Here is a 26,219-nt window from a genome sequence, read left to right on the forward strand (position 1 = left end):
CTTGTATGAATAGCTGCAGATTCCTCTTCCCTTCCCTCTGTGTACCCATTGGGTTTCTGGGGTGCAAACAGTTTTCTAAAGAGAATCTGCCCATCCAAACACAACTTTTATCTAAAATTTGTTTGGGGTTCTGTCCCTAAGCATTCTCTTATTTACCCATCCCCAAATCCTCAAGATGCATTTGTGAGAGACTAAAAGGTGTTTCTCAGACCCACCCAAAAATGCTAAAGTCAGTTCTGACCAGAGTCTAAGGAGCAGACTTTCAGTTCTGCATTAGAGTGTAAGGGGCAGAAACTGACCATTTCCACCAGCTGAGAATCTTCTCCCAAATTTGTTAATTTGTAAACTCCAGTTCATCAAGATATTCCAATGGATCAAAGCATTTCAGCATGTGCTTAAAATTAAAAATACGCTGAACAGGGATGGACTTCAAGTGCTTCGCTGAATTGAGGCCTCAGAGTACAGAGCAACACTGAAAGTGCAGTGCATGTCTCAGGGTGCAATGCAAAGATTATCTTTTCAGGTGTTCTATGGCACTGACTTCTCATTCTCTCTTCCTTTTTTTAGTCTGATTTGATGATTGTTCCTTTATGTCCCTAATAATAATAATTTGGATGTCATGGTGATGGCTATACTGTATATTATTCAAACAGAAATAAAATAAAGGTAAGGGTAATCAAATCTTATGCTGCAGAGCCACACAGAATGTTAGCTAAAAGGAAGTGCAGGGCTCAGGAAGGAAATTCTGCCTATAAGGTGCCACAGGACTCTTTGTTGCTTTTTAAAGATCCAGACTAGCACAGCTACCCCTCTGATACTTGTCATAGTTCATTTTGTGGACTTTTTTGGATTCTACAGAACTGTCCAGTGCTAGAGGCAGGCTAGCAGGCTGGATGGATCAGTGATCTGATCCGGCACAGTAAAACATTTTTTTGTAAACCAAAATGTACTAATCACTAAATGCAGTTACTGAATAATATGATGTAATGCAATTAGAGTACACGCTCTGTACGTTCTCTCACACGAGTGTATATTCACAAGGCATATACACAAACCCTCTGATGTCATCATTTTCTTTTTCTCTTATTTTATTTAAGAAAGGAAAGAAAATGCCTTATGTTAGCCAAAGAGGTAGCTGAAAAGATGAGTCTTGTGTATATGTAGCATTTATTTGCATTGCATTATTATTCTGCAACATGGGTATAAATTTATGCTGCATTACGTTGTGTTTTTCATTCTATTTCTAGATACGGCTTAGTACACTTTGATTGAAGAACATATGGTTTACCAAATAGGATGTATGTGAAACAACAGAGAAGAAAAGAGAGGATGCTACACATGTCGCTATGAGTTGTAATGCTACATTTAGTCTTTCCTGCTTGATGTAGAGGGTTGGACTCGATGACCAAGCCTATGATCTATAATGCTAGGGAATTGATTCTGACAACCTAGAAACCACAAGAGTAGAGTTTAACTGATTCGTAATATCATTAGTACCCCCCAAACATGCATAGATTTTAATTTATTAATGTATTAATTATTTACCTGCATTACTTTTTATTTTACCATAAATTGTTTTTCTTACAATAACATCAGTTACCATCTGACTCTGTGAATATTGTGACAGCGTCAGGCCAGATGACCACAGGAGAATGATAGAAGGCAGATATATTAGCCCCAGGTTAAATAGGCCCCTTTCCCTAGGTAACAGAGAAGGTTCCAGAACAGTCAGGAGCTTTCTGGAAACAATTAAGGCAGATAGGCTGATAAAAATACCTGCAGCCAATCAATAAGCTGCTAGAATCAATTAAGGCAGGCTAATCAGGGCACCTGGGTTTAAAAAGGAGCTTGTTTCAGTTTGTGGTGCGCGTCTGAGGAGCTGGGACCAAGAAGTGCAAGGAGCTGAGAGTGAGAGGGTGTGCTGCTGGAGGACTGAGGAATACAAGCCTTATCAGATACCAGGAGGACAGTCCTGTGGTGAGGATCAAGAAGATGTTTAGAGGAGGCCATGGGGAAGTAGCCCAGGGAGTTGCAGCTGTTACAGGAGGCACGATAGACAGCTGCAATCCACAGGGCCCTGGGCTGGAACCCGGAGTAGAGGGTGGGCCCGGGTTCCCTCGCAAACTCCCTAAATCCTGATCAGACACAGGAGGAGTTGACCCGGACTGACCCGGTTCTACCAGAGGGGAAGATCTCTGAGGTGAGCAAATTTGCCAATAAGCACAGGACCCACCAAGGTAGAGGAGGAACTTTGTCACAATATGTATTTCTGAAAAGAAATTAAATTTAACGTTGTTAGGGTTTTTTTTAATTTGAGTTGTGCCCAGACTGAAAATATGAAACTAAATCTATGTTTCAGCCTTCCAATTCCCAATGTTTAGAGCTATGAATCAGACTGTAATTCAGATCTGCATTTATATTCTGGACCCACTCAAAAGTTAGGTGTGTTCACAACTCCCATTGACTTCCCTGGGGGGAGTATTTCATGAATGAGATTTTGGTTGAGCCCCATCCCTATATGTATAGAGACTTGGTGAGATAAGTCTCTGGACTGGAATATTGATTAGAAAGGTATAGCTTGTTGCGGAAGGACAGGCAGAGTAACAGGGGAAGAGGTGTTACATTATACATCAAGAGTCTATACACTTGTTCTGAGGTGCAGAAGGAGGTGGGAGGAAGACTAGTTCAGAATGTCTAGGTAAAGATAAAAGCGGCAAAAAAGAGGAGTGATGGTAGAGGTCTACTACAGAAAAACAAATCAGGAAGAGGAGGTGAATGAGCCATTTCTAGAACAAATAACAGGAATATTCAAAACACAAATCTGGTAGTAATGGGGGACTTCACCCAGATATCTGTTGGCAAAGTAATACAACAAAACACTGAACTTCCAGTAAGTTCTTGAAATCTCTTAGGGACAATTTTTTGTTTCAGAACAAAGCAGGGGGACAGACATTTTAGACTTGATTCTTACCAACAGGGAGGAACTGGCAGCGAATCTGAAGGTGGAAGGCAATTTGGGTTAAAATGGTCATGAAATGATAGATTTCATAATTCTAAGAAAAGAAAGGAATGAGAAAAGCTGAATAAGGATAATGAACTTCAAAAAAGAAGACTTTGACAAACTCAGAGAAATGGTAGTTAAGGTTCCTTGACAAAAAAAAAATCTAAGGAAAATAGGAGTTCAGGAGACCTGGCAATTTCTCAAGGAGACAATATTGAAGGTACAACTACAAACCATGCCAATGCAAAGAAAAGTTAGGAAGAATAAGAAGGGGCCAATCTGGGTACATTAGGAGCTCTTCAATGACCTGAAAATCAAAAAGGAATCCTACAAAAAGTGAAAACGTGGACAAATTGCTGAGGTAGAGAAAAAACTAATAGCACAAGCATGTAGGGACAAAATCAGAAAGGCTAAGGCACAAAATGAGTTACACCTAGCAAGGAACATAAAGGATAATAAGAAGAGGTTCTTTAATTACATTAGGATCAAGAGAAAGACAAAGGAAAGTGTAGGTCCTGTACTTAGCAGCAAAGGACAGCTAATATTTGATGACACCAAGAAGACTGAGGTGTTGAATGTGTATTTTGCTCCATTCCTCACTAAAAAGGTTAAAGGCAGGGGCGGCTCCAGGCCCCAGCACGCCAAGCATGTGCTTGGGGCGGCAAGCCGCAGGGGGCACTTTGCCGGCCCCGCAAGGGCAGCAGGCAGGCTGCATTCAGCGGCTTGCCTGTGGAGGGTCCACTGGTCCCGCGGCTTCAGTGGACCTCCCACAGGTGTGCCGGCGGAGGGTCCGCTGGTCCCGCAGCTTCGGAGGACCAGCGGACCCTCTGCAGGCAAACCGCCGGAGGCAGCCTGCCTGCCGTGCTTGGGGCAGCACAATCCCTAGAGCCGCCCCTGGTTAAAGGTGACCAGATACTTAACACAATTAATATTAACAACAAGAGGTAAATGAACACAAGCCAGGGAAATAGCAGTTTAAAGAATATTTAGATAAGTTAGATGTATTGAAGTTGGCAGAAATTGATAAAGTTGATGAAATTCAAACTAGGGTACTTAAGGAACTGGCTGAAGCAATCTTGGAACTGTTAGCAATTATCTTTGAGAACTCCTTTGAGTCCCTCGGTCTGCGCCGATTCCATCAGCTTCCATTGGCCTGGAGCAGCAAACCGCAGCCAGTCAGAGCCAAAATCGGCTGGACGGGGCAAGTAAACAAACTGGCCAGGCCCACCAGGGGCTTTCCCTACACAAGCAGTGTCCCAAGTTTGGGAAACACTATATTAAGCAATCAGTTTGTAAGCACCTAGAGGATAATAGGGTTCTAAGGAACAGCCAGCATGGATTTGTTAAGAACAAATCATGCCAAACCAACCTAATTGCCTTATTTGATAGGGTTACTGGCCTAGTGGATAAAAGGGAAGCAGTGGATGTGATATAGCTTTATTTTAGTATGGCTTTTGACACAGTGCCACATGACATTCTCATAAGCAAACTAGGGAAATATAGGCATGATTAAATTACTATAAGGACGGTGCTCAACTGGTTGAAAGACAGTATTCAAAGAGTAATTATCAATGTTTTGCTGTCAAACTGAGAAAGTGTATCTAGTGAGGTCCCATATAGGTCAGTCCTAGGTCGGCTACTTTTCAATGTTTTCATTAATGACTTGGACAATAGAGTGAAGAGTATGCTTATGAAATTTGCAGAGGACACCAAGCTGAGTGGGGTAGTAAGCACTTTGGAGGACAGGGTTAGAATTCAAAATGACCTTGAGAAATTGGAGAATTGGTCTGAATTCAACAAGATGAAATTCAATGAAGACAAGTGCAATATAGTGGACTTAGGAAGGAAAAAACAAATGTACGACTACAAAATGGGGAATAACTGGTTAGGTGTACTAACTGCTGAAAAGGATCTGGGAGTTATTGTGGATCCCGAACTGAACATGAGTCACAAAATGTGATTCTGTTGCAAAAAAATGCCAACACCATTCTGGGGTGTACAGAAGTGTTGTGTGTAAGACATGGGAGGTACCACCCTATTTGGCCTTGGAGTACTGTGTCCAATTATGGGTGCCACACTTTAGGACTAATAGGAGAGACTTCCATGGAGAACAATCAAAATGATAAAAGATTTAGAAAACATGAACTGTGCAGAAAATGTTAAAAAGTTGGGCATGTTTAGTCTTGAGAAAAGAAGACTGTGTTGGGGTGGCGGGGAAGGAGGGGACCTTATAACAATCTTCAAATATGTTAAGGGCTGTTATAAAGAGGATAGGGATCAATTGTTCTCCATGTCCACTGAAGGTAGGACATGATACAATGGACTTAATTTGCAGCAAGGGAGATTTAGGTTAGATACTGAAAAAAAATCTAATTATAAAGATTATTATCTAGTTAAGCTCTGGAATGGGCTTCCAAGAGAGGCTGTGGAATCTCCATCATTGGAGGTTTTACAGAATAGGTTGGACAAACGCCTGTCTAGATTTATTTGGTCCTGCCTCAGCTCAGGAGGCTGCACTTGCTGACTTTTTGGTCCTTTCCAGCACTACGTGTCTATGATTTGAGAGAGAGAGAGAGAAGGAGGTTACACGGATAATTTAAGTTCATGTTATGATGCAATTCATTGGCGGGTAGGACCATGACATCAGAAGTGACTCAGACAGTCAGCATGCTTTAGAGCACTTGTATCCTGCAACCTTATTGTATAATTAGATAAAAAAATGTACATTAAAGTGGAAAAGTCAAGCACTGCAAAGAGAGGAAATGTCAGAATTATTGTTTCCTATACAACCTTAATTCAGCCCCTTTGTGTTTATGCATTAATTACACAATTGCATATTATTTTTCCACTTACCTCATTTAGATTGATGCAGACCCCTGACATAGAAAGTTTTACCCTGAATGGTTAAAGTTGGCAAAGTTATATGCAACTGGAGATAGGGTCTTGCATTGGGAAGTGACAGGAAACCTTAACTGTAGGCCAGCTTCCAACTCTGCCTATAATGCCACTCTATACAGAACACTGATCTGCTAAAGCTAGTCAAAAAATGCAATAGCTCGAAAATGGAAATTTTCCTTTCAAATCAATTCAACAAAACATGAAACTGCATTGCCCTATTAGCACATTTCCTTGTGGGAGTTGTAGTTTGAGCCTCCATTCTCTCCTATGCACTAGGCTCCTTGGAGCACTACATCATCCATAATGCAAAGTGTATTTCCTTCAGACTGAGCTGTGTGAGGCACCATGGGAAGTCAATATCTGAGATATAGTCTGGCTAGGGAGGCTGGAAAACTACAACTTCCCCAAGGAAAAACTCTATAAGGGGAAAAGGCAATTTAATATTGAACTTACTTGATACAAAGTGTTTTGGGTCAGTCCAATAGACCAACATGAAACATTTCAATGTCAGGAATGTAAAAATGTTTTGTTTTGATCAAAAATGTCACAATTAAACGTTTCAGTATTTCTTAATAAAAATTTTGCAGAATTTTCCATTGAACAAAATTTCACCTTTTTCTTTTGATGTAGAATGAAAACAAATATTTAAATTTTTGGATGTCTCATGGGATGGATATTCCAAATGTTGCTCAACTCTACCTTTTACCACTTGCTAGTTGACTGCAATTCATACAATGCTTATTAAGTAATTATATGAACAATTTACTACTGTGTTTAGAACCAGGTTCTCTGCTTTTAAAGCAAGAGTTCTGCCAAAGAGCTAAATGTGCAGATGTTTTAATGAAAGTCAATGCAATTTTCTTTAAAGACAATCTATACTTTTCTTCAAACTCATGAACCTTGAAAACAAAATCTATTGAATTTCAGTTTAAATAGCTATTAATATCTTAACAAAATTAATTGCAGAGGAAGGCAAGGTGTGTAAAATAAATGTTTACTTTAAGGATCAGGAGAAAATGATTGGTCTATAGAGAATTCCATTATAGTAGGGAGGGACTGGGAGAGAGAGAGGAAAAGATGATGATATGAATGAAGCCAGATGAGCAAAGTTTCTAATAAAGTCAGCCAAAACTTTACTAATAGTGAATCACTTCTTAAAAATAAAACTAAGAATTTTCATAGTCCCTTTTCACACATGGATCTCAAAGTATTTCATAAATATTAATCCAGCCTCACTAACATCTTGAGGTTCTCATTTTACAGATTGGTAAACTGAAGCACAAAGAGATTAATACTCACATTTTCAAAAAGGTTCACTCAGTTGTGACTCCTCAGTTTTGGGGTACCCAATTTCAGATTCATAGGGTCTGATTTTCAGAAATCCTGAGCACCCACAGCTCTCAGTTGGAGGTGGGGGTACTCAGCCTGTGGGAAAATCTGGGGATAGGAGTCTCAAGTTGAAATTTGAAGCACCCACAATTAGTGGACACTCTTCAGACATTTGGAATGTGATTTGCCCAAAGCCACAGGGTGACTAGGTGGCATAGCTAGAAACATAATCCTATTATCTTCACTTCTGTTTGCTAGACCGTATCTCCTGCCATTGGATACTTCACCTGGACATGTGCCTTTACGGTTTTAAAATCCTATATTGAACACTTGCTCTCTCCTCTAAATAGTCTCTGTGAAAAATTACCTTAATTTATTGTGATGTTTGTGACTGACTTAATGCTTAAATAACAATCTGTTTCCTGGTATTAAAAAAAAAAAAGAAAATCTTCCAAAACTTGAGAAGCCTGAGCCTATCACTCTCATTATGGCAGAATAATATTTCTCAGTGATAAAAGATAAGGGATGCTTTTCCTTACCTAATCCTAGAATCTTTCAAATGACAACTACTTCCAAGTGGCCTATCTTATTACTAAAGTTTAGGTACCTTGTAGTTTGGCTGCTTCCTTGAAAGAATACCCATCTTTTTCTGCCAGAAAGGATGAATTGTTTGTGTCTTGTCTTCAACTCCCTCCAAGACAATATAAATGAGAAACAAGAGTAGCCTCCTCTTTTACCCTTTTACACACACTCTAGTTTTTCTTAGTGGTCTTAAATTACACTCTAAGGAGAGTCTTCATGCTTACAAGAGAGCTTAAAATTTGCAGCTAGCCCGCTTTATACCAATTTACTACTACTGGAGCAATTAAAATAAAGCAGTGGGTTCACTGTTCTTTTGGGTGGGAAAGTTCTTTGGTCTGACATACTTTCTACTGCTTTTTAGGAGTCCAAAGGTACAGTCCTATGGAAGGTGCCTGCCTTTACATGGTTGAAATCATATGTCCCAGTAATATACTGCAAACACAATTGATCCTTATTCATCATCTGTCTTTGTGTCTGCACCCAGAGCAGAAATGTTGATTAGGGAAAGAAGTGCGTTTTTTGAGCCATCAGTAGAAGAAATTGCAGTGATGATGACACAGAGAGTCACCTCAACTTTTATTTCTGTTTCTGTTCAACAGTTAACCCAGTCTGCCTGTCTCTGTTATAAGTGGTGTCTCGCTGCTTTTTGATTGTCTAATTAAGAGAAGGACTTCTCTGTAAACATTCTCACTAAGATTATGCCAAAGCTCCAGAATTATTCATCTTGCAGTATATAGACTGGAGTCCATTAAGAACTAGAATTTTTTTTCACCCACAGCTGTTAAATTTGTTGTTTATGCTATTTTTTATTTGAACTAAATGAAATACTGCAAATATCACGGTAAACATCAGTTTTTGTACAAAGGCCCCCAGTATCTAGCTACTGTTAAGATAATCATGAACTCAGGTTGAAGATTTGATTGAGGCTGGCACCATGTTGTTTTCTGGAGGCTGTGAATTAGTGGAAATTTAAATTGAATGAATATGCACTGCATTCTTTTATGATATTTCAAATATCATAGTTTTGCAGATATCATAGAGTTGAAAATTTATGTGATTTCTTAAGAAGCCACCTCTTGAGGTGAACTACGGGAGCCACTGGATATTGTCAATTCATATGTCAAGTTCAGATTGTCGAAACCAAGTTTCTTATTGATGGTTTGCTTGAATATTAATAGGCTGGACTCCCACTCACAGTGGCGTAGCCAGGCTCTAACAGCAGGGGGAGCAAGCAAACATAAAAAAGGCGCCCCCCCTTGGCTCATCCTCCGGCTATGCCCCCGGCTCCTCCAGCCACGCAGTGCCCTCTCCCCCCCCCCAGGCTGCCTCCTCCGGCCACACTGAAGCCATGCCGCACCCGCCCCCCGGCCAAGTCGCCCCCCCCCCATGGATGTACAGGGAGGCTGGCAGAGGATGGAGGTATGAGGGGAGGTGAAAAGGAAGGAAAGGCAGGGGCACGGGGTACATGGGAGGGGGGCACGGGGTATGGAGTTTGGGGAGGGGTTACTGGGGATGGGAATGGACTGGGGTCCCCGGGGCTCTCTGTGCAGAGGGGGCTGGAGCTGCCCCCGGGACCGGGAGAGCCTGGGAGGGGCTCTCCACATGCAGCACCAGCTCAGGCTCAGCGCTGGCCCTATCCCTTGGAGGGTAGGGGAAGAAGGCAGCGAGCCCCGCTAGGTACAGTCCAAGCGAACGGCAGCCCAGCTCGCCCACTCAGCCCGGGGGGTGCTGCCCTGCCCAGGGCTGCTGGTGGAGCCTGGCTGTGGGCGAGTCGCACTGACAGGCCACAGCGGGAGGGGGGAAGCGCTCTCCCCTCCTCGGGGAAGTTTTATTCCAGTGAGCCGCGGGCGGCGCCAAGACTCCTGCTAGGAGTGACCGGCCGCGGCTCTGCCCGGTGTGGCTGCCATGAGCAGCGCAGAGCCGCGGTGTCCACTCCTCCAGCATGCACAGGCTCTGCCGCTGCCTCTGCTTTGCGGCCGTGCTGGCGGGGCTCTCCTGGGCCAGCAGGAACTGCTGGCAGCACTGGCCGGCCAGCGCTGCTTCTGCGCCTGCCGCCCTGAGGGGAGGCAGCTGCTTCCACTGAACCCCGCTAGCGATGCTACTGCCCACTCATCTGGAGATAAGAAAAGATCCAGATAAATATTGCAGCCCACAGTTCAATCTTGTCCCCAAATGACTGACAAATGCCTACATCAATATAGCACTTAATTCTATGTTAAGGATGATTCTTCTCTTTCTTTTGACAAAGTCTGTCCTACTCTGTATTACATTAAAAATTATCTAATTACTGCTCATTTTCCCTCTAATTTGTTTCCAGATCTCTGATTCCCTTTTACTCCCCAGGTTACTTATGGACTTTCAGGCCAGAAAGGACCATCATGATCATTTAGTCTGACCTCCTGCACATTGCAGGCCACAGAACCTCACCCCGCCTCACCTGCAATAGACCCATAACCTCCGTCTGAGTTACTGAAGTCCTCAATTCACGATTTAAAGACTTCACATTACAGAGAACCCACTATTTACATTAATTGTTTTATTGGCTTAAACACAGATACATAAAGATAGATTTTCTTACACTAAACATACAATTAATCTGACATATTAACATGTATTAAGTATAATGAACATATAAATAACCACGTAAAAACGAAAATAAAAATGAGACTGTGAAAAGAGAAAGAAATGGCACCAGAAAAGGAGAAGAAAACAGAAAGGCAGAAGTCTGAACACATTAAGCCAACCTATTTGGATTCATTTAGGGTTCCTCATTTTATTGATTTGCTGATAGCACTGTAATACAAGTGTGATTGTGATTTCTATCAGTGCTGACCGTCCTCATATATTGGAAGTGTTCCATTTTAAGAAAAGGTATGCTTTTTATATTGGCTAGCTGATTGAAAGCACCATTGTACTGGATGCATGTGTCTAGGCAATGGATTTCTTTTTGGAAAATAATACCATTGACTACTTGCAACACTCTTGGTAGGAGTTTTTATGAATATTTGGCATGTCAGTTAAACTCCCATCATAGCCAAGAGTAAAGATTACTAAATCCATCTGCAGGCCTGAATCCAGAACTAAATCAAACTTATCTATGGCTTGCATCCAAAAATAACTCACTGGCTGGCCCTCCTACAACATGGACTTTCAGGCCAGAAAGGACCATCATGATCAACATCAACTCCTACAACATGTGTGAGAACATGCCATTCATTTCCCCACACTACCAGCTCTTGTTGACACATCTTGAGCCCACTTTCCATATTCTCTTTGGAGACCAGTGTACCCAAAACAATTTTTTCCTAAACTTTTTCTGAGATCCAAAATGGATTTAATCACACTGAGTACACACAGTCACAGTTTTTCTTACTGGTCTCTTCAGTGCAGAGCTTCTTCCCCTTTCTCCCCTCGCCCACAATTTGTAATTGTGGTCATCATTTTAATTATCTACTGTATATATGCAAATGTTCTGCATTGCTTTGTTCACTTGGCAATGTTGGTGCAATAAAATCCATACCCTGATTACTGTGGTCCTTCAAATCCTAGAGCGTTTCCTTTTATTTATTTATTTTTAGCGTATGGCAGAAGATGGGTGAGTGATGTGTGCAAGGCGGGGGAGGGGGATTCTAAACTCTGCAGACATTATTATTCTCTTAAACCACACACTGCAGAGAAGCTTAATGTCATCTCACAGGCATTCTTTCAAGATGTCAGAGATTCACAAATCCACACAAAAGTTAATAGATGTAAAAAGCCTTCAAAATGCCCTGGTTTCTTGCCCTGTAGTTTGCTGATTCTTTACAACCATCAGGTGGCTGTTGCAATCGTTTGAGTTAATTTCCCCCACACCAAATCTCAAAGGTTTTCCTTGAAATATATTCAGAGATGTGAAATACAGTCAGATGAACAATTCTAAAGCCAATCATTTTCCAGGTCTGGCACAGGGGTCATCTGCAGATCAATTCTGACATCTTATCAGCTACACCCTCCACAGACACTTTCATCTTCCAGCCCTCATTTTTGCCCTGGATTTACCCCTGATAAGAGAAGTAATTTATGAGCCATGCAATACTTAGAGTTTCAGAGGGAATGGTCAATACACAAAGCATTATCTTGCATAATCTTCTTTCAAAGAACAATAGTAAATCTCACTTTTGCCATTTACTCTGGCTCCATGCTTCAGAGGCTGCCCTAGCTTCCTCTTTTGCTTCCAGGTGTTGTTAATGATCTATAAAATCTGCTCTGGTTTAGATCCTAGCTTCATGAGAAATTGCCTCTATGCCCAAGCACCATTGTGGCAAATGAGCCTTCTAGTCTGGAGTTCCCTTCCACTAATGATCTGATAGAGCCAGAGTTTGTTAACCTTTGGGTGAGAGGCTTTTCTTTGAGATAGGTTTGCGGAGGGGGTTCTTTGGAGGATAGGTCTCAAATAAGGAGGCATTCATAGTTCCGAATAATACCAATCAATGAATAATTCACTGCCTAAAAATAACTAACTGAATCATTCCTGAATCAATTGGCACAAAAAGAAACCTCACTGGCAGCCAGGTGGTGATGTATAGCAGGAAGCAGGGGGAGAGATGGGAACATCAGCCTTCAAGCAGTGGGTAGGGTGGTAGCAGCCCAAAGGGGTGTTAGGTGCAGCCATTGCTGTGAGAATGGGAGGGAGGGGATTCAGCACAGTTTGATTTGTATGTGGATGAGTCCAGTGGGAGAATGTTGAACAGAGTGGGAGGTGGGTTGAGTAAAGTGGGTGTGCCAGGGAATGAGATATGGGCTGGGAGAGAATGGCTTTGGGGAAGGTCAGACTATAAGTACACAAAAACTATGCAATTAATTTGCTAATTCATCCACATGGATCAGCCTTGCTAAATTCATTGCTTCTGCTACCAGACTGCGTCACTTTGTCTTTGTCCCTAACTGCAGTAACAAATCCATTCAAATCTGAATGCCTCACTTGTATAATTCAACATAATTGTTGTGTATTTATCATTTTTCCCTTTGTATAAACTGTTTGCAATGTTCTTAATGCAACTGGCCAAATCCTGGCCCTGACATAGCACGAAATCACTGAAATACATCAGCGCAAAAGAGCGGTGGAGCCAGCCTAGCCAGGTGCATTGTACAATCCCCAGGTGTCTTAAGATTCAAAAGTTGGCACTGTGCCACTGCTTTCTGGCCTTCCCTGGTGTATGTGTCATGCCGGAGCATGGCCAAAGGAGAGGCATGTCAGGAGCGCACTGGCATGCCAATGATCCCCAGCTGCTGGAAAAACCTGTTGGGTGCCTTTGCAGCCAGGCATAAATTAGAGCAGCCCTGATTCTGCAACCTCAAGTGAGCTCAATCTGACTCAAGGATCTGGCCGGATATTTCTGTGTCCCTCATTTAAAGTTATATTACCTATATGAACTGGTATGCATACAAGTTTATGTACCTAGCCACATTTTTTAGCACCTGGCACAGCAGAGCCTCTATTTGCTACTCTACTAATACAAATAAATAAATACATGAACATCATGGAATTCTTGACAGGCCTTGATGAAACTCATCTGGTTCAGTTTGCAGGGGTCATGTGGACCTTTTTTCATCAGTTATAATTCATTTGGTTTGACACTCCTCCCATTTAAGCTTGTGTTTTGGTTTCAAATAAACCTGAAATCTCAAAGCAAAACTGCCAAGTTTAGTCTGAGTTTGTGTTAAACCATAAAAAAACCTACCATATTCCACATCAGCCAGTTAAGAAGTGCTTGAAAACCATGCCGATTCAGTGAAAAGTTCACAGAGCTAAGGTACGTTATGGCAAATAGGGCCCAAGTTTTGGCCCAAAAATCAGCCCATTTTTTTCTGGGTTTTACATAGCTTTAACCAAAGACTGCTGTGGCATCTGTGTTCATCCTTAGGCAGAATAATTTGGATATTAAGCCATTTTTTCTCATTTGTATAGAAATTTTCCAGTGAAAATAATTCACAATTAAAAGGTTTGTACAGCTCCCTTATTCATAGTAAATCTTCACTGGCATTCAGTCATACTCATCTGCAAGTTCTCAAATAGTGAATATGAAAAGGGATGTCAAACTCATCCATGGAAATAAAGAAGAGGATTCTTGCCAGTCATTAAAAAGGTGGCACTGACAAGATTCCGGAAGGTGCTTGCTCTTTTCCTCCCACCTGTGGTTGGCAGTAAATTCTGGGAAGAAACAGCCGTCTCCATCAAATGTTTAGTGAGTGCCCAGAATTTGAGCTACAAACTTGAATTCATGGCTTTGGGTGCTGGCTGCACCCCGCTTTTGCAAAACTCTGGGAACAGTGATAAGTGAGCTTCAGGGTGAGAGGCATGGCACTAGAAACACCAATGGAGAGACTTTAAAGTCTCTTTAAAACAAAAAAAGGCATGAGTACTCTTTTTAAAGGTAGACAATAAAATATCAATTTCTCTGCATGCACCACACCTTTTTATTTGTATTACACTAATGCCTCCTGTACCTAAGTGAGATCAGGATTGTCCTAGACATTGTACAAACAAACAAATAGTAAGAGTGAGTTTTGGTAAGAGTTTCATAGAAGTGTAAGGAACAGAAATAAACATAGAGAAACTGAGTGTCCATGCTGAGCTTTCCAAAGCCGTGCAAGAGATTTAACCACACATCATCCATTAATTTTAATATCTTTAATTTTAAAGCTATTTTGCCTCCAACGCCTCTTTTAAAATCTCATCCCGAAATCCTGAGGTGAAAGTCAAAGAAGATACAATGGCTAGTCCTGGGGAAATTCTGCACCAAAAAATTAAAAATTATGCACACAGTATTTTAAAATTTCACAAAATACTACATATTTTATTTGTCAAAATAATGCAATATAATCACTCTGGTTTCAATTATTTCAGTAATTTATTTAAACTACAATACAATAGATAGAGAATGGGAGTGGAGAGCAACCCCCCGTGCCTAATAGTAATGTAGCTAGGTTTGATCCTTTATTTCAAGTTATTAGTCAACAAATATGTGCAGCCATCTGCTCAGTGCTACAATATAGGCAACTGAGGGCAGGGGAAGCAAACTCACAATTTATATTGGCTACTGACCATCTCCAGAAAGTTCTGCAGCAAACAGTTCACTGAGTACATTTTGATAGGAAATTTTTTCAGTCCAAAATTTTACACCAGTTCTAATCACTAAAGCAGTACACACATTTATAGGACCATACTGTCTTTTACACCACTCTGGCACTGTAAAGAATCCTTAAAACTTTTACACTGTTGTATACTTCTGGGGGAATTCACAAAGACAGTGGTAATAATTCACTAAGCAGGCAGGCTGCTACATTCTGCTCTGCCTGAGGGGACAGAGCCTGCCCTAATACACCTACCTCCTCAGAAACACCCCAAAGCCCTGCCCCTCCACGCGGAGCATGCTGCAATAGCAAGTGAGAGAGACAGAGTGGCTCTCTCTCTCACACACATGCACCCCCCTTCCTGGTAGTGATTTACATCTCTACCGGTTGCTCCAGGCACCCAAACCAACCTGCCTGCACTGCTGAGGTGGGGCACGTGACCATTCTTGAGCTTTCCTTTGCTTCCCCTCCAGAAGTAATTTTTCTGCTAGGAAGCAAAGAAATGGCGAGGGGGGGGAGGGAGATGAATTCTGCGCACACACAGTGACTTAGAATTTGCCCAGGACTAAGTGGCACTATTAACCCATTTTCTGATATCAGAAAGTTTCCTAAAGAACAATGTATTAATCAATATTCATACATACAAAAGTTTAAATTTTCAGCTACATAGGAATTGCTATACTGGATCAGACCCAAGATCTATTTAGTCTCCAGCAGTGGCCAGAGGAAGAGCCCTGCAATAGTCTGATGTGGGATAATCGCTCCCCCACGTTATGTTTCATCCTGGTCTCCAATAGAGATTGGCTTAAGCTTTGATGCATGAGGTTTTATATCCCTTCTAATTTTTTATTATCATTTATTATGATCACTCTGCTATTCTTGATATTCATATAAAGACCCAATCCCTTTTGAATCTTGTGAAGTTCTTGGTCTCAACAGCTTCCTGTGGAAATGAGTATCACAGTTCAACTACATGCCCTTTGGAAAACTAATTCCTTTTATTGGTTTAGAATTTCCCAGCTCCTTAATTTCATTCAATGTCCCTTTGTTCTTGTGTTATGAGACAAGGAGAACAGATGCTCTAGAGCACTTATTATTTTATGTACTTTCATCACATCCTGTCTTAGTCATCTAGTTTCTACGGTATGCAAGCCCAATCCTTTCGATTTCTATTTTATATAAAAGTTTCACCTGCCTTTGACCATTTTCATCATTTTTCTCCAAATCCCCTCTAGTTCTGCAATATCCTTTTTGAGATGGGGTAACCTGTACTGCACGCGCAGTAGTGAGACTGCTTCATTGATTTATAGAAAGGCATTATGGTTTCCATATTATTCACCACCCCATTCCTTCTGCATCCTAGCACCATCTTTGCCTTTTTTGCCTCCAGCTGCACTTCAGAAAGATCTTTGTTAAGATGTCTACTGTGATACCCAGGTTGCTTTCTTAAAGGTGTATGAGTAGTTTGAATTTTTCCTTCCAATGTGCATTACTTTGCACTTATTGACAGTGAATTTCATTTGCCATCATGTTGTCCATTCATCTTGCTTGTTTAGATCTCTATGAAGTTCCTCGTATTCTTGTCTGGCCCTGACTAAACTAAATAACTTTGTGTCATCTTCAAATTTTGCTACCTCACTATGTGCCCCCTTTCCAGATGACCAATAAATATATTAAACAACATGGGACCTAGTACGGAACCTTGAGGCACCTCCACTGTTAACATTTTGCCATGATAAAAATTGACCATTTAATCCTATTATTTGTTTTCGTGTGTTAGCTAGTTTTTGCTCCATGGCAATACTTTGCCTCTCACCTCATGACTACTTAGTTTCTTTAGTAGCCTCTTGTGTGGGACCTTGTCAAAGACCTTTGCAAAGTCTATAACAACACTGCAAACATTGTATTTAGATGTGTTGGTCCCAGGATAGGAGAGAGACAAGGTGGGTCAAGAAGTGCTCTGTGGAGCTTGAAAGCTTGTCTATCTCACCAACAGAAGTTGGTACAATAAAAGATATTACCTTACCCACCTAAATAAATTATGTCAACCTCTTCTCCTCTATTCATCATTTTATGAATACATTCAAAGAATTCTAAGCAATTTGTGAGTCACAACTTTCCTTTGCAGAAACCATGCCAGTTAAACCCTATGTTATCATGAATTTCCAGGTGTTTTGTTATTGTTTGTAATTATTTCAACTAATTTACCAGCTTCAGATGTAAGGCTTACCAGTTTATAATTCCCTGGATCACCTCTGGAGCCTTCTTAAGCCATTTTCAGATTTTTTTCCTGTGTTTTTACTTTTATTGTACACCTGTGTGTGCCCCTTCCTTCCCCTTTCATTGTTCTGTCTTCATTCTATTGCTTCAGCTACAAGTTGTTCCATCTCTTTGCTTTCATGCTCCATTTATGATTTCTCTGTTCTCTCCCTCTTTCTCCATGTTTTATCAGTTTCTCCTTCCTCCTTCTATTCTCTTAATCTTCCTCTCTCTCATTCCTTCTTAAGTCTCTCCTTTTCCTCATTCACTGCCCCCTTCATTCCTTTATCTCTGTGCCCCTCCCCCAATCTCCTCCTGTTTCTTTCTTGACTTCCTCTGTCTCCGAATAACACTCCTCTAGTCCATTCTATCGCTAATGCCTTTCCATTCATGTTACCACTCATTTATACCCACACTTTGCCACACAACACACACATATATACCTCTGCACTCCACCAGGCATGCATGCATACTACCCTGCCGCGTGTGTGTGTAGAGAGAGAGAATAGGCATATATGAGGCACAATGTGTGTGTGTGTGTGTGTGTATGTATATATATATATATATACATACACTCTTCCGTACATACATACATACTCTTCCATACATACACATATGAGGCACAGTGTGTGTGTACACTGTGCTTCATATATGCCTACTCTTCCATACATACATACATACACACACACACACTGTCTGCCACAAACTCTGCAAACAAGGGCCATCTACAATATTCTCCCTCTAAGCCAGGGGATAAGGGCCCATGATTTTCAACCCCAAATAAAGGAAGATGACCTAATATTCTATCATCTGCCCAATCGAGGTGTGGTGCTCCCTCAGTTATCTTCTTCCTTCACCCCAAGTAGAGAGGGGTGACTTTTCTCCTTCCTATTGAACTACCTCCCTATCCCATCCCCATCAAGGGGGGAATGCTTTTCTCTACCCCTACCTGTGTTAGTCTGAAACTAAGTTGGGCAGGGACATATGGACTAGGAATAGCTGCAGTATGAGCTCACTGGCAGGAAAGGAGTGTTGAAGGATCTTACTCAGGGTATGTCCACACTGCAATCAGAGGTGTGATTGCAGAACCTTAGATGTACCCAAGCTAGCTTTAACCTTGCTAACTCTGGTAACAATAGCAGTGAAGGTGCGGCAGAACGGACTTCCATTCAGGCTGGCTGCCTGAATACATACTCAGGTCCAGGGAAGTCTTGCACAACCCAGTGCCGCCATACATGCTGTCTCCGCTTCACTGCTATTGGTACCCAAGCTAGCCAAATGAAAGCTAGCTCAGGTATGTCTACATATGCTGCAATCACATCTCTGACTGCAGTGCAGACATGCCCCCAGAGTGAGCAGGATGGAACTGGGCTGGTTTTCCAGCTTGAGAGGAAGAAGCTTGGTCCAGCCCAGTAGTGAGCACTGGGCTTAGATCAGTGGCTCTCAACCTTTCCAGACTACTGTACGCCTTTCAGGAGTCCAGTTTGTCTTGAGTACCCCCCACCATGTTTCACCTCACTTAAAAACTATTTACTTATAAAATCAAGCATAAAAATACAGAAGAGTCATAACACACTATTACTGAAAAAATTCTTACTTTCTCATTTCTATCATATAATCAACTGGAATATAAATATTGTACTTACATTTCAGAGTACAGTATATAGAGTAGTATAAATGAGTCATTGTCTTTATGAAATTTCAGTTTGTACTGACTCTGCTAGTGCTTTTTATGTAGCCTGTTGTAAAACTAGGCAAATATCTAGCTGAGCTGATGTACCCCCTGGAAGACCTCTGCATACCCCCAGGGATCTGTATACCCCTAGTTGAAAACCACTGGCTTAGATAATCTGTTTGTTTACATTAGGACAGGGAGGCCTGTTTAGCATTTGCCAGTCATATTGACAATTAGATCTACTCTTGCTAAATAATGTGTCATCTGCAAAAGTTCCACCTCACTACTCTCCTCTTTCCCCAGATCTTTAATAACTATATTAAGAACACTGTTCTTTGTGGTACCCCACTGTCAACTTTTTGCCATGTTGAAAATTGACCATCCATTCCTACTGTCTCTCTTACACATTTCTGATTCACTCTCTAACCATGACCACAAAGTCTCATGAGGGACATTAAAGTATGACCTCAAATAAATTGACAGCTAGTAGTTCTTCAGCCACTGTTTTGTTGACACACACAAAGAATTCTAGCAACTAGAGAGGCATTTTTTTTCCTTACAGAAGCCATCCAGATCTATCACATTCCCCTAAAGTCATTAGTATTAGTTATTGAAAAGAAGTAGGTTTTTAAAAGTGCAGGTTTCAGCTGTGCTGAAGAGAAAAAACTATAGTGATTAGCAAAGAACAAAGCAAAATGACAAACCAAAAGGTGCTCAGAACTGGAGATTTAATATCTTATACCTTTTCCCAGTCTTCTACTAGAAGCAAAATTACACTGGGCTAGATGCACTTTCACCAAAGACTAATCACTGATGCTCCAGTCCAGCAAAAGCATTTGAGCATGTGTTTATCTTTAAGAACATGAGTTATCTCACTGACATCATCAAGACTATTCACACACTTAAAGTTAAGCACGTGCTTAAAATGCTTTGGTGAATCAAGGCCTGAGAGCATAAACACACAGCTCTTTTTCAGTGCAGCACTTATTATACTTGGCACATATACATTTCTAGGAAATCTATATTGAGCAACAGCATCTGATTACTTGCCATGGCAGAGGGTGGGGAGGGTTGATAAATTGGGAACCCTCAGGGCTTTATCAGTTAGGCTTCTGAATGCTGCAGCTGCTCCTATGTGCACTATTACCATTAATTTCTTAATTCAAGCCCCAAGTTGCAAAACTATCACATGTTCACACCCCAGTTTAAGTTCCAAAGCACAAGTAAATAGCTCAACAACCAGATATTCCTGGTTCAGCCAGAACAAAGGAATCAGGTAAACACATGTTGGCATGGATAGTCTGACTCCTACTGCCTTTGGCTTGGCAAAGAGTAAGCAAAATATGACTATGTGAGCAGCAAAAAAAAAAAAAAAAGAGGCTGATCAGTTTTATGTGAACTCTTTGCCCGGTTGTGTACTTTGCTTGTTCTTCTTATTCAGTGCTGTCCTTGTTTCAGGTTGTAATAATGTGTGTTCATATAGTCAGCAATCAGTTTCCCAATCTGGTTCTATTTATGCTAAATTTTTGGAATGTCCATCCCTATCAGGATGTTCTCTCTAATATATTCAAGTAAGCTTGCCCAGTGTTTCAAGCATGCTTACCTATTTAAACTTCACCAGGTCTCTTGCTAGCCCTGTTGGGATGCACCAAGTCTAATAAATAAAATAGAATTGATACCGAAGAAATTCTACAGGTGTGGAGTCTCAGGTAGCTTCACTATCAACAGTGTATCATGATTTCACCATTGAACAACAGATGTCAGCGATGTCCCCTTAAACATTAAATCCCCCAAACCACTAGCACTTGAAGAGGCTCAGGCATTTCTCTCTCCCCAGCAGGCAGCAGCAAGGAAGTGTCTGTGTAATTAGGTGGCTTGAGGTCATTCTGATGCAATTAATGTTAAGGATAAAACTCAGATTATCTCCATTACTTGTAGGTTTGCTAGTTTGAGGATTGTAAACCTCTTTCCCCTTCTGGAGCCCTTCTTTTTGTTCAACAGTGAGAGAACTGAAAGATTACGCCAGTATCCAACAAAATTACAGCTGTGTTTTTCCCATTTTGCATGACCACAAAATTGCTACAGGTGTAAAAGGGACTAAAAGAGAAAAAGTTTTATCTAGTTTTATCTAAACTCGTTCACTCATCCTACTCATATGGTGGCTTGAGGTCATATGGTAGCTTTCTTTTTACGTAAAGAAACACTGACAAGTGAGTTTGCATGAATGCTAAAATTCTTGGAAAGGATGAGTGAACGAGTTTAGATATAGCAATACCTCTTCACCCCGACCTTCCCCTAGCCAAACTCAAATGCAGCCAAAGCTTTTCTGAGCTTCAGAAAAGTTCAGATAATATTTTCTCCCATTTGTTTCCATTTTTGCACTCTTCTGCACTTCTGTGTCTTTGTCAAGACACATTACGCTGATATAAATCAGCTCCACTAAAGTCAGTGGAGTTATGCTGGCTTACAGCAATTTGGGAAATAGCCCATTGTGCCCAGGAGATTTTCAGCCCAGCGTCAAACTCAAAGGCTTTGCATAATTGTTGGGTGAACATTCAGATCAATGCTTGTTTGAACCAAACACCAGCTTTTTGAGATCCACTCCTCACTAGTGTTAGAAGGAAGGCCTTACTCCCCACAAGACAACCCAAGCACCATATGAGTAGGATGACCAGATAGCAAATGTGTAAAATCAGGACAGGGGATGGGGGCGTAATAGGTGCCTATATAAGAAAAAGCCCCAAATATCACGACTGTTCCTATAAAATCGGGATATCTGGTCACTCTACATATGAACCATGCACTCCTCACGTTGGTGGTGCATAAAGTTATGTCATTCTTTCACAGTGTTACAAAAATCAGTGATTGAACACCACAGGCCAAATTCGACTATTGGTTCCACTATGTGACTGACTACCGTTATTAAAATCAAGCACAGATATCACTGAAATCAGAATTTGATCCCGGGAAGATATATTACAGCTACACAAAGGAAGGGGATTGTAGTATTTTCAGGGGTGTGGGACTATATGCTTTCTTTCTAGCATGTTGATTCAATGCAACATTGTGATAACTAGACACAACAAACCCAAACTCTTGCATGTAAACAACAAACTGTGCAATTGATGGTACTAGGGCAGCTTTTGAGGGACAGATAAAGGGAAAGATATCTGACCAGATGACAGTGACAATGTCAATGTTGGAGATATAGGCAGTTATTTTGTAAGATCTCTCCTCATGAAATAATATCACACAGAGAATTTGTGGAAAGTAATAACACATGATACTGACTATCCTGTAAGAGTTTGTTAGGCCAGGGTCCTATACACCAAGTTATTTTTTTTTAAATATTTTTCACTTCAGATAACTTGTAGCGTCATCTTCACATGATAATAATCTGAGTAGAATATGTATGCGTCACTTCTCTGTATTGGATAGTCAGCTGGGTATCATAGGCAATGTATTGTTAACAGCTAATTGGGATTCTCCTATTGCTGTTGGAGTCTGTGTTTTTGGAGCTGATTTTAGTTCCATTTCCACCATTACTGTGGAATTCTGACTGGTCATAGTGTGCAGTACAGTAACAGTCCTGAAATCCTAAATGCCTACAAATTTGTTATGAAATTATGGGATGAAATTGACTCAGGTGACTGCTGCCCCTACAGAGTATTCTAGTCATTTTCATGTGTGGATTGGTATGAATAATGAAAGACTCAACCTAGAAATCTCTAGATGTTTTTTCAACTACTAAAAATAGGGTTAGATAATATCAGAAAAAGTGCCCCTGATGTTCTGGTGCACGTTGGTTTATTTTTTGTGGTGTGTAAATGCCTTATAGCATTACATCACTAAAGCACTGCAAGGGGAGAGCCAAAAGGCAAGCAGTCCCAATTTACTATTATTAACACTATTTTAAAGAATCCCTTACCTACTCGAAGCTCTTGTCCAAAGACTGTTTTCTCTCCCAGCGCTGAGCAGTTCCACCTGCCATAGCGGAACTGATATTGGCATTCATTGATTCCCATCTGTGCCCCTTCTCCGATCACTATGATGGCATCAGGGCGGCTCTGGCAGATCGCTCGTTGCCGAGGGGCCAAGCCTGGGATTTTGTTGCAGATTATATTTGCTCCTAAAGCCACCACAGATGACAAAGCTCTGAAGAAAAGCAGAAAGAGGCATTAGAATCTAATTGAGACCATTTACTCCATTTGCTCCATACTGCAGTGTGGCTGACAAGGCAATGGGCAAACAGCAAAATGTTTGGAAGTTTGGTTACTATAATTATGCAGACTTATCCCAACTGCTTTGGTCTGGCAATTAAGGTTGGAAATCTTGCAGAATTTCCAGGAATTCCTGGTTTCATTTGGGCCAGAAAGCCCACATGAACAGCTTCGTTCACAGAATATTGGCAATTCTGCATCTGGTCCCAGATAAAACCAGGAAGTAAGGAGAGGTGAAAAGTAATATTGAAAAATATAAGTTAACAGGTCATTGAACTTCACAGAGTCTTCAAGGTTCAGGTTCATCTTGAGTGTTGTGCTTAGGTTCAACCTCAGTATTTAATTTACCAGAGCCAGTTCACTCACCTCTAATTTTAAACCAAGGAATAAAACTTAGAGAATGATTTTATTCTACCAACATTGTTGCCCATTACTACTAACTTAAAGTACTGAGTAAATAATGGAAGTTTATGAGTATTAATCAAGACCAACATGCAACATCCGTAACTGAAACTTGTCATTCTTATTCTTCAATATATTTTCAGAGCAATAGCTCATGAGTTACAACTCATTCTGAAGACTGCCTTTACCTTGCATCTGCCCAATATAAGCCAACTAACTGTTTAAGATTGATAAGATTTCCATTTTAGGCCATACATCTGTCATTTTCCAACATCTTTATCTGATGCATGTATGACAAAGTTTTGTTTTTTTTTAAATAAGACATGGGATAAAATGTTCAATATGAACTAAGTGATTTAGGAGCCTGTCTCATTTTCAAAATACTTTTATTAAGATTTAGGCTCCTAAGTCACTCTTGCAAATGTATCTTAAGCTCCCAAGTGACTTAGGTTCTTCTACCCATGGGCTAGAATTGATGGCCAGGAATGTCCAGACTAGTTGCCATGAAAACATTGTAGATTATGCTTCTTAAATTCAGAGCCACACTAAGGAGACTGATGAGGGTAAGTGGTGCTGGAGGCATTATGCCTTTTCCATGCCCCACAGCACCTAGACAAACTTCCTCTAACCCAATAAAAGCTGCTGGCAGAGCTAGCCAGGCCCGCTGTCCTATCCCTATGCAAACTGGAATGCTGAGAGACAATTCATGGCTGCTTCCTCTCTGGACACTTCCTCATACTGCAGGGAAGGAGCTCTCTGTGTCATTTACCAAGCTAGCTCACCCAATAACTTACTGTGCACTGAAAAAAAGTTGGTGGTCTCATTTCACTTCCTAGACACAAGTGTCTACCACCTTCACAACAAACACCATTGTTGACCATCTCAGCAAAGTAGGTGTTCCACCCTCAAACAGGGCTGGGGCACTTGGATGTGGCCCAATGATCACAAGATCTGAAGCTGTCTCCTATGTGGGTCCATAAAGGGGTGAACTTGTTCCCTCACCACCTTGCACACTCATTCAGGGCAGCAACAATGTAGCCCTTAATTAGAGCTGGTCAAAAATTTTCTGACAGAAGTTTTCCACAGGAAAATGCCAATTTGACAAAATCAAAACATTTAGCAGTAATGTTATTGACTTAGTCAAAATTTTCAACGACAAATTATTGAAACATTTTGATTCTATAAGGTTGAAGCATTTTGTTTTAACTTTATTATTTTGACTTTTATAATATAATAGATGGTCAAAAAGATAAAATTGAAATTAAGCACTCACCAAAACAAAATATCTAAATTTCCCACAGAACAGAGATTTAGAGTTTTAGCCAGTTCTACCTTTAATCTTCCATTTGGCAGAGCTTTCTAAATTGACTTTCCATTAAATTTATCCACAGCTTTTATATATAGTTGAATCATTTGAATTTTAGGAAACTAGAGAAGAGTTAATGTGAGCACATTGTGCCATATTTCCTTTTTAAAAGAGATGGACGAGAAGTACAAAATTTGGATCCAAATCTGATCCCTCCCAAAGTTTGAGACATGAAGGTTCAGATTGGGAGTTTTAGTTCAGTGGGTGCTAGGGCCCAGACACAAAGTTTAGAATGGGACCCAAAATTCTCAAAATTCTGGCATATTCTTAACTGGGTTTTGGTTCTGGCCCATCTCTGTTTAACTAACAATATACAATCTTTAAATGTGTAAGTCCTTAACACAAGACTTGGATGTATTTCTAAAAGATATGCTGTAGCTCAAACATGTTATGGGCTTGATGCAGAAATTACTGGGTGAGGTTCTCCAACCTGTATTATGCAGGAGGTCCAACCAGATGATCATTATGGTCCCTTTTGGCCTTAAAAATCTGTGAATCTGTGAAAATTAGAGAAGAATTTGGATCATAGCGAAGAAACCTGAATATTTGGTTTAGGATTCAGGCAGGTCTCAATATTACAGAACAACTAATCCATTTTCTTTCATTGTTTATAGGGCTTTTCTCCTTTTTATTATCATGACGTGATACAGGTAGGTACAGTGTGTATAGTATAATCATGTTGCAGTACAAAAAGGCTTACAAGCAGAAAAAAATTATTCCATGAATAACTGGGGAATTATGATCTAGAAACATTTGCAGTTAGGTTGTTTGTTATGAACACTTTAAAATGCTAGGATCCCTTTCTGAATTGCATTAATTCCCAGATCTTATCCTTTTATGCAATTTAAGTGGCAACAATGAAAAGGCATTTTGTATGCATTGTATACAATCAATCACATGAAATTCCAAAGCGTACACCTTTTAATATGAAAAGCATTAGTCAGAGGTTGCTTCCAGTGACTAACAAAATGCTGTTGTATGAATTTCCAACTAAATAAATAAATAATACAACTACATGATGGATCACTACTGAAACCAGGGGAATTCATACAAGGGATTTGCTTTAACGTAAGACAATGGGGGAAGAGCAGCTTTCAAATGTGGTTCTACTCTGAAAATGACTAATTATAAATAACATTGACAAGGTTCCATGTTTATTCATCCTAATGACTCCAGAACAAATGTGCTCAGTTTACAAGTATTTAATTGTCAGATTTGCAGACTCAGTCTGGGCGCTTGTCTGCACAAATAGGAGGGTCTGAACTGTAGAGCGTTCTAACATGTTCTGCGCTAACTGCCTCATGTAGACCTGCTGGCGCACTCTAAAAGGTATCTAATGCATATTAATGCAGTCCTGTATGAAAGCGGATGACA

At 40.7% G+C, this 26,219-nt stretch overlaps 1 protein-coding gene across 2 annotated transcripts in view; it reads right to left on the minus strand.

Annotated features, from left to right (window-relative positions):
• The window catches only part of WNT7B (Wnt family member 7B), a 153,051-nt gene that overhangs the window by 47,294 nt on the left and 79,538 nt on the right, over positions 1-26,219 (minus strand). For both annotated transcript variants that reach the window (XM_050966258.1, XM_050966257.1), the window contains exon 2: positions 22,786-23,012. In XM_050966258.1, the coding sequence (XP_050822215.1) occupies positions 22,786-23,012 (227 nt within the window). The remainder of the gene's footprint in view (positions 1-22,785; positions 23,013-26,219) is intronic.

The sequence above is a fragment of the Gopherus flavomarginatus genome, chromosome 1 (assembly GCF_025201925.1).
Source record: "Gopherus flavomarginatus isolate rGopFla2 chromosome 1, rGopFla2.mat.asm, whole genome shotgun sequence".
Lineage (NCBI taxonomy): Eukaryota > Metazoa > Chordata > Testudines > Testudinidae > Gopherus > Gopherus flavomarginatus.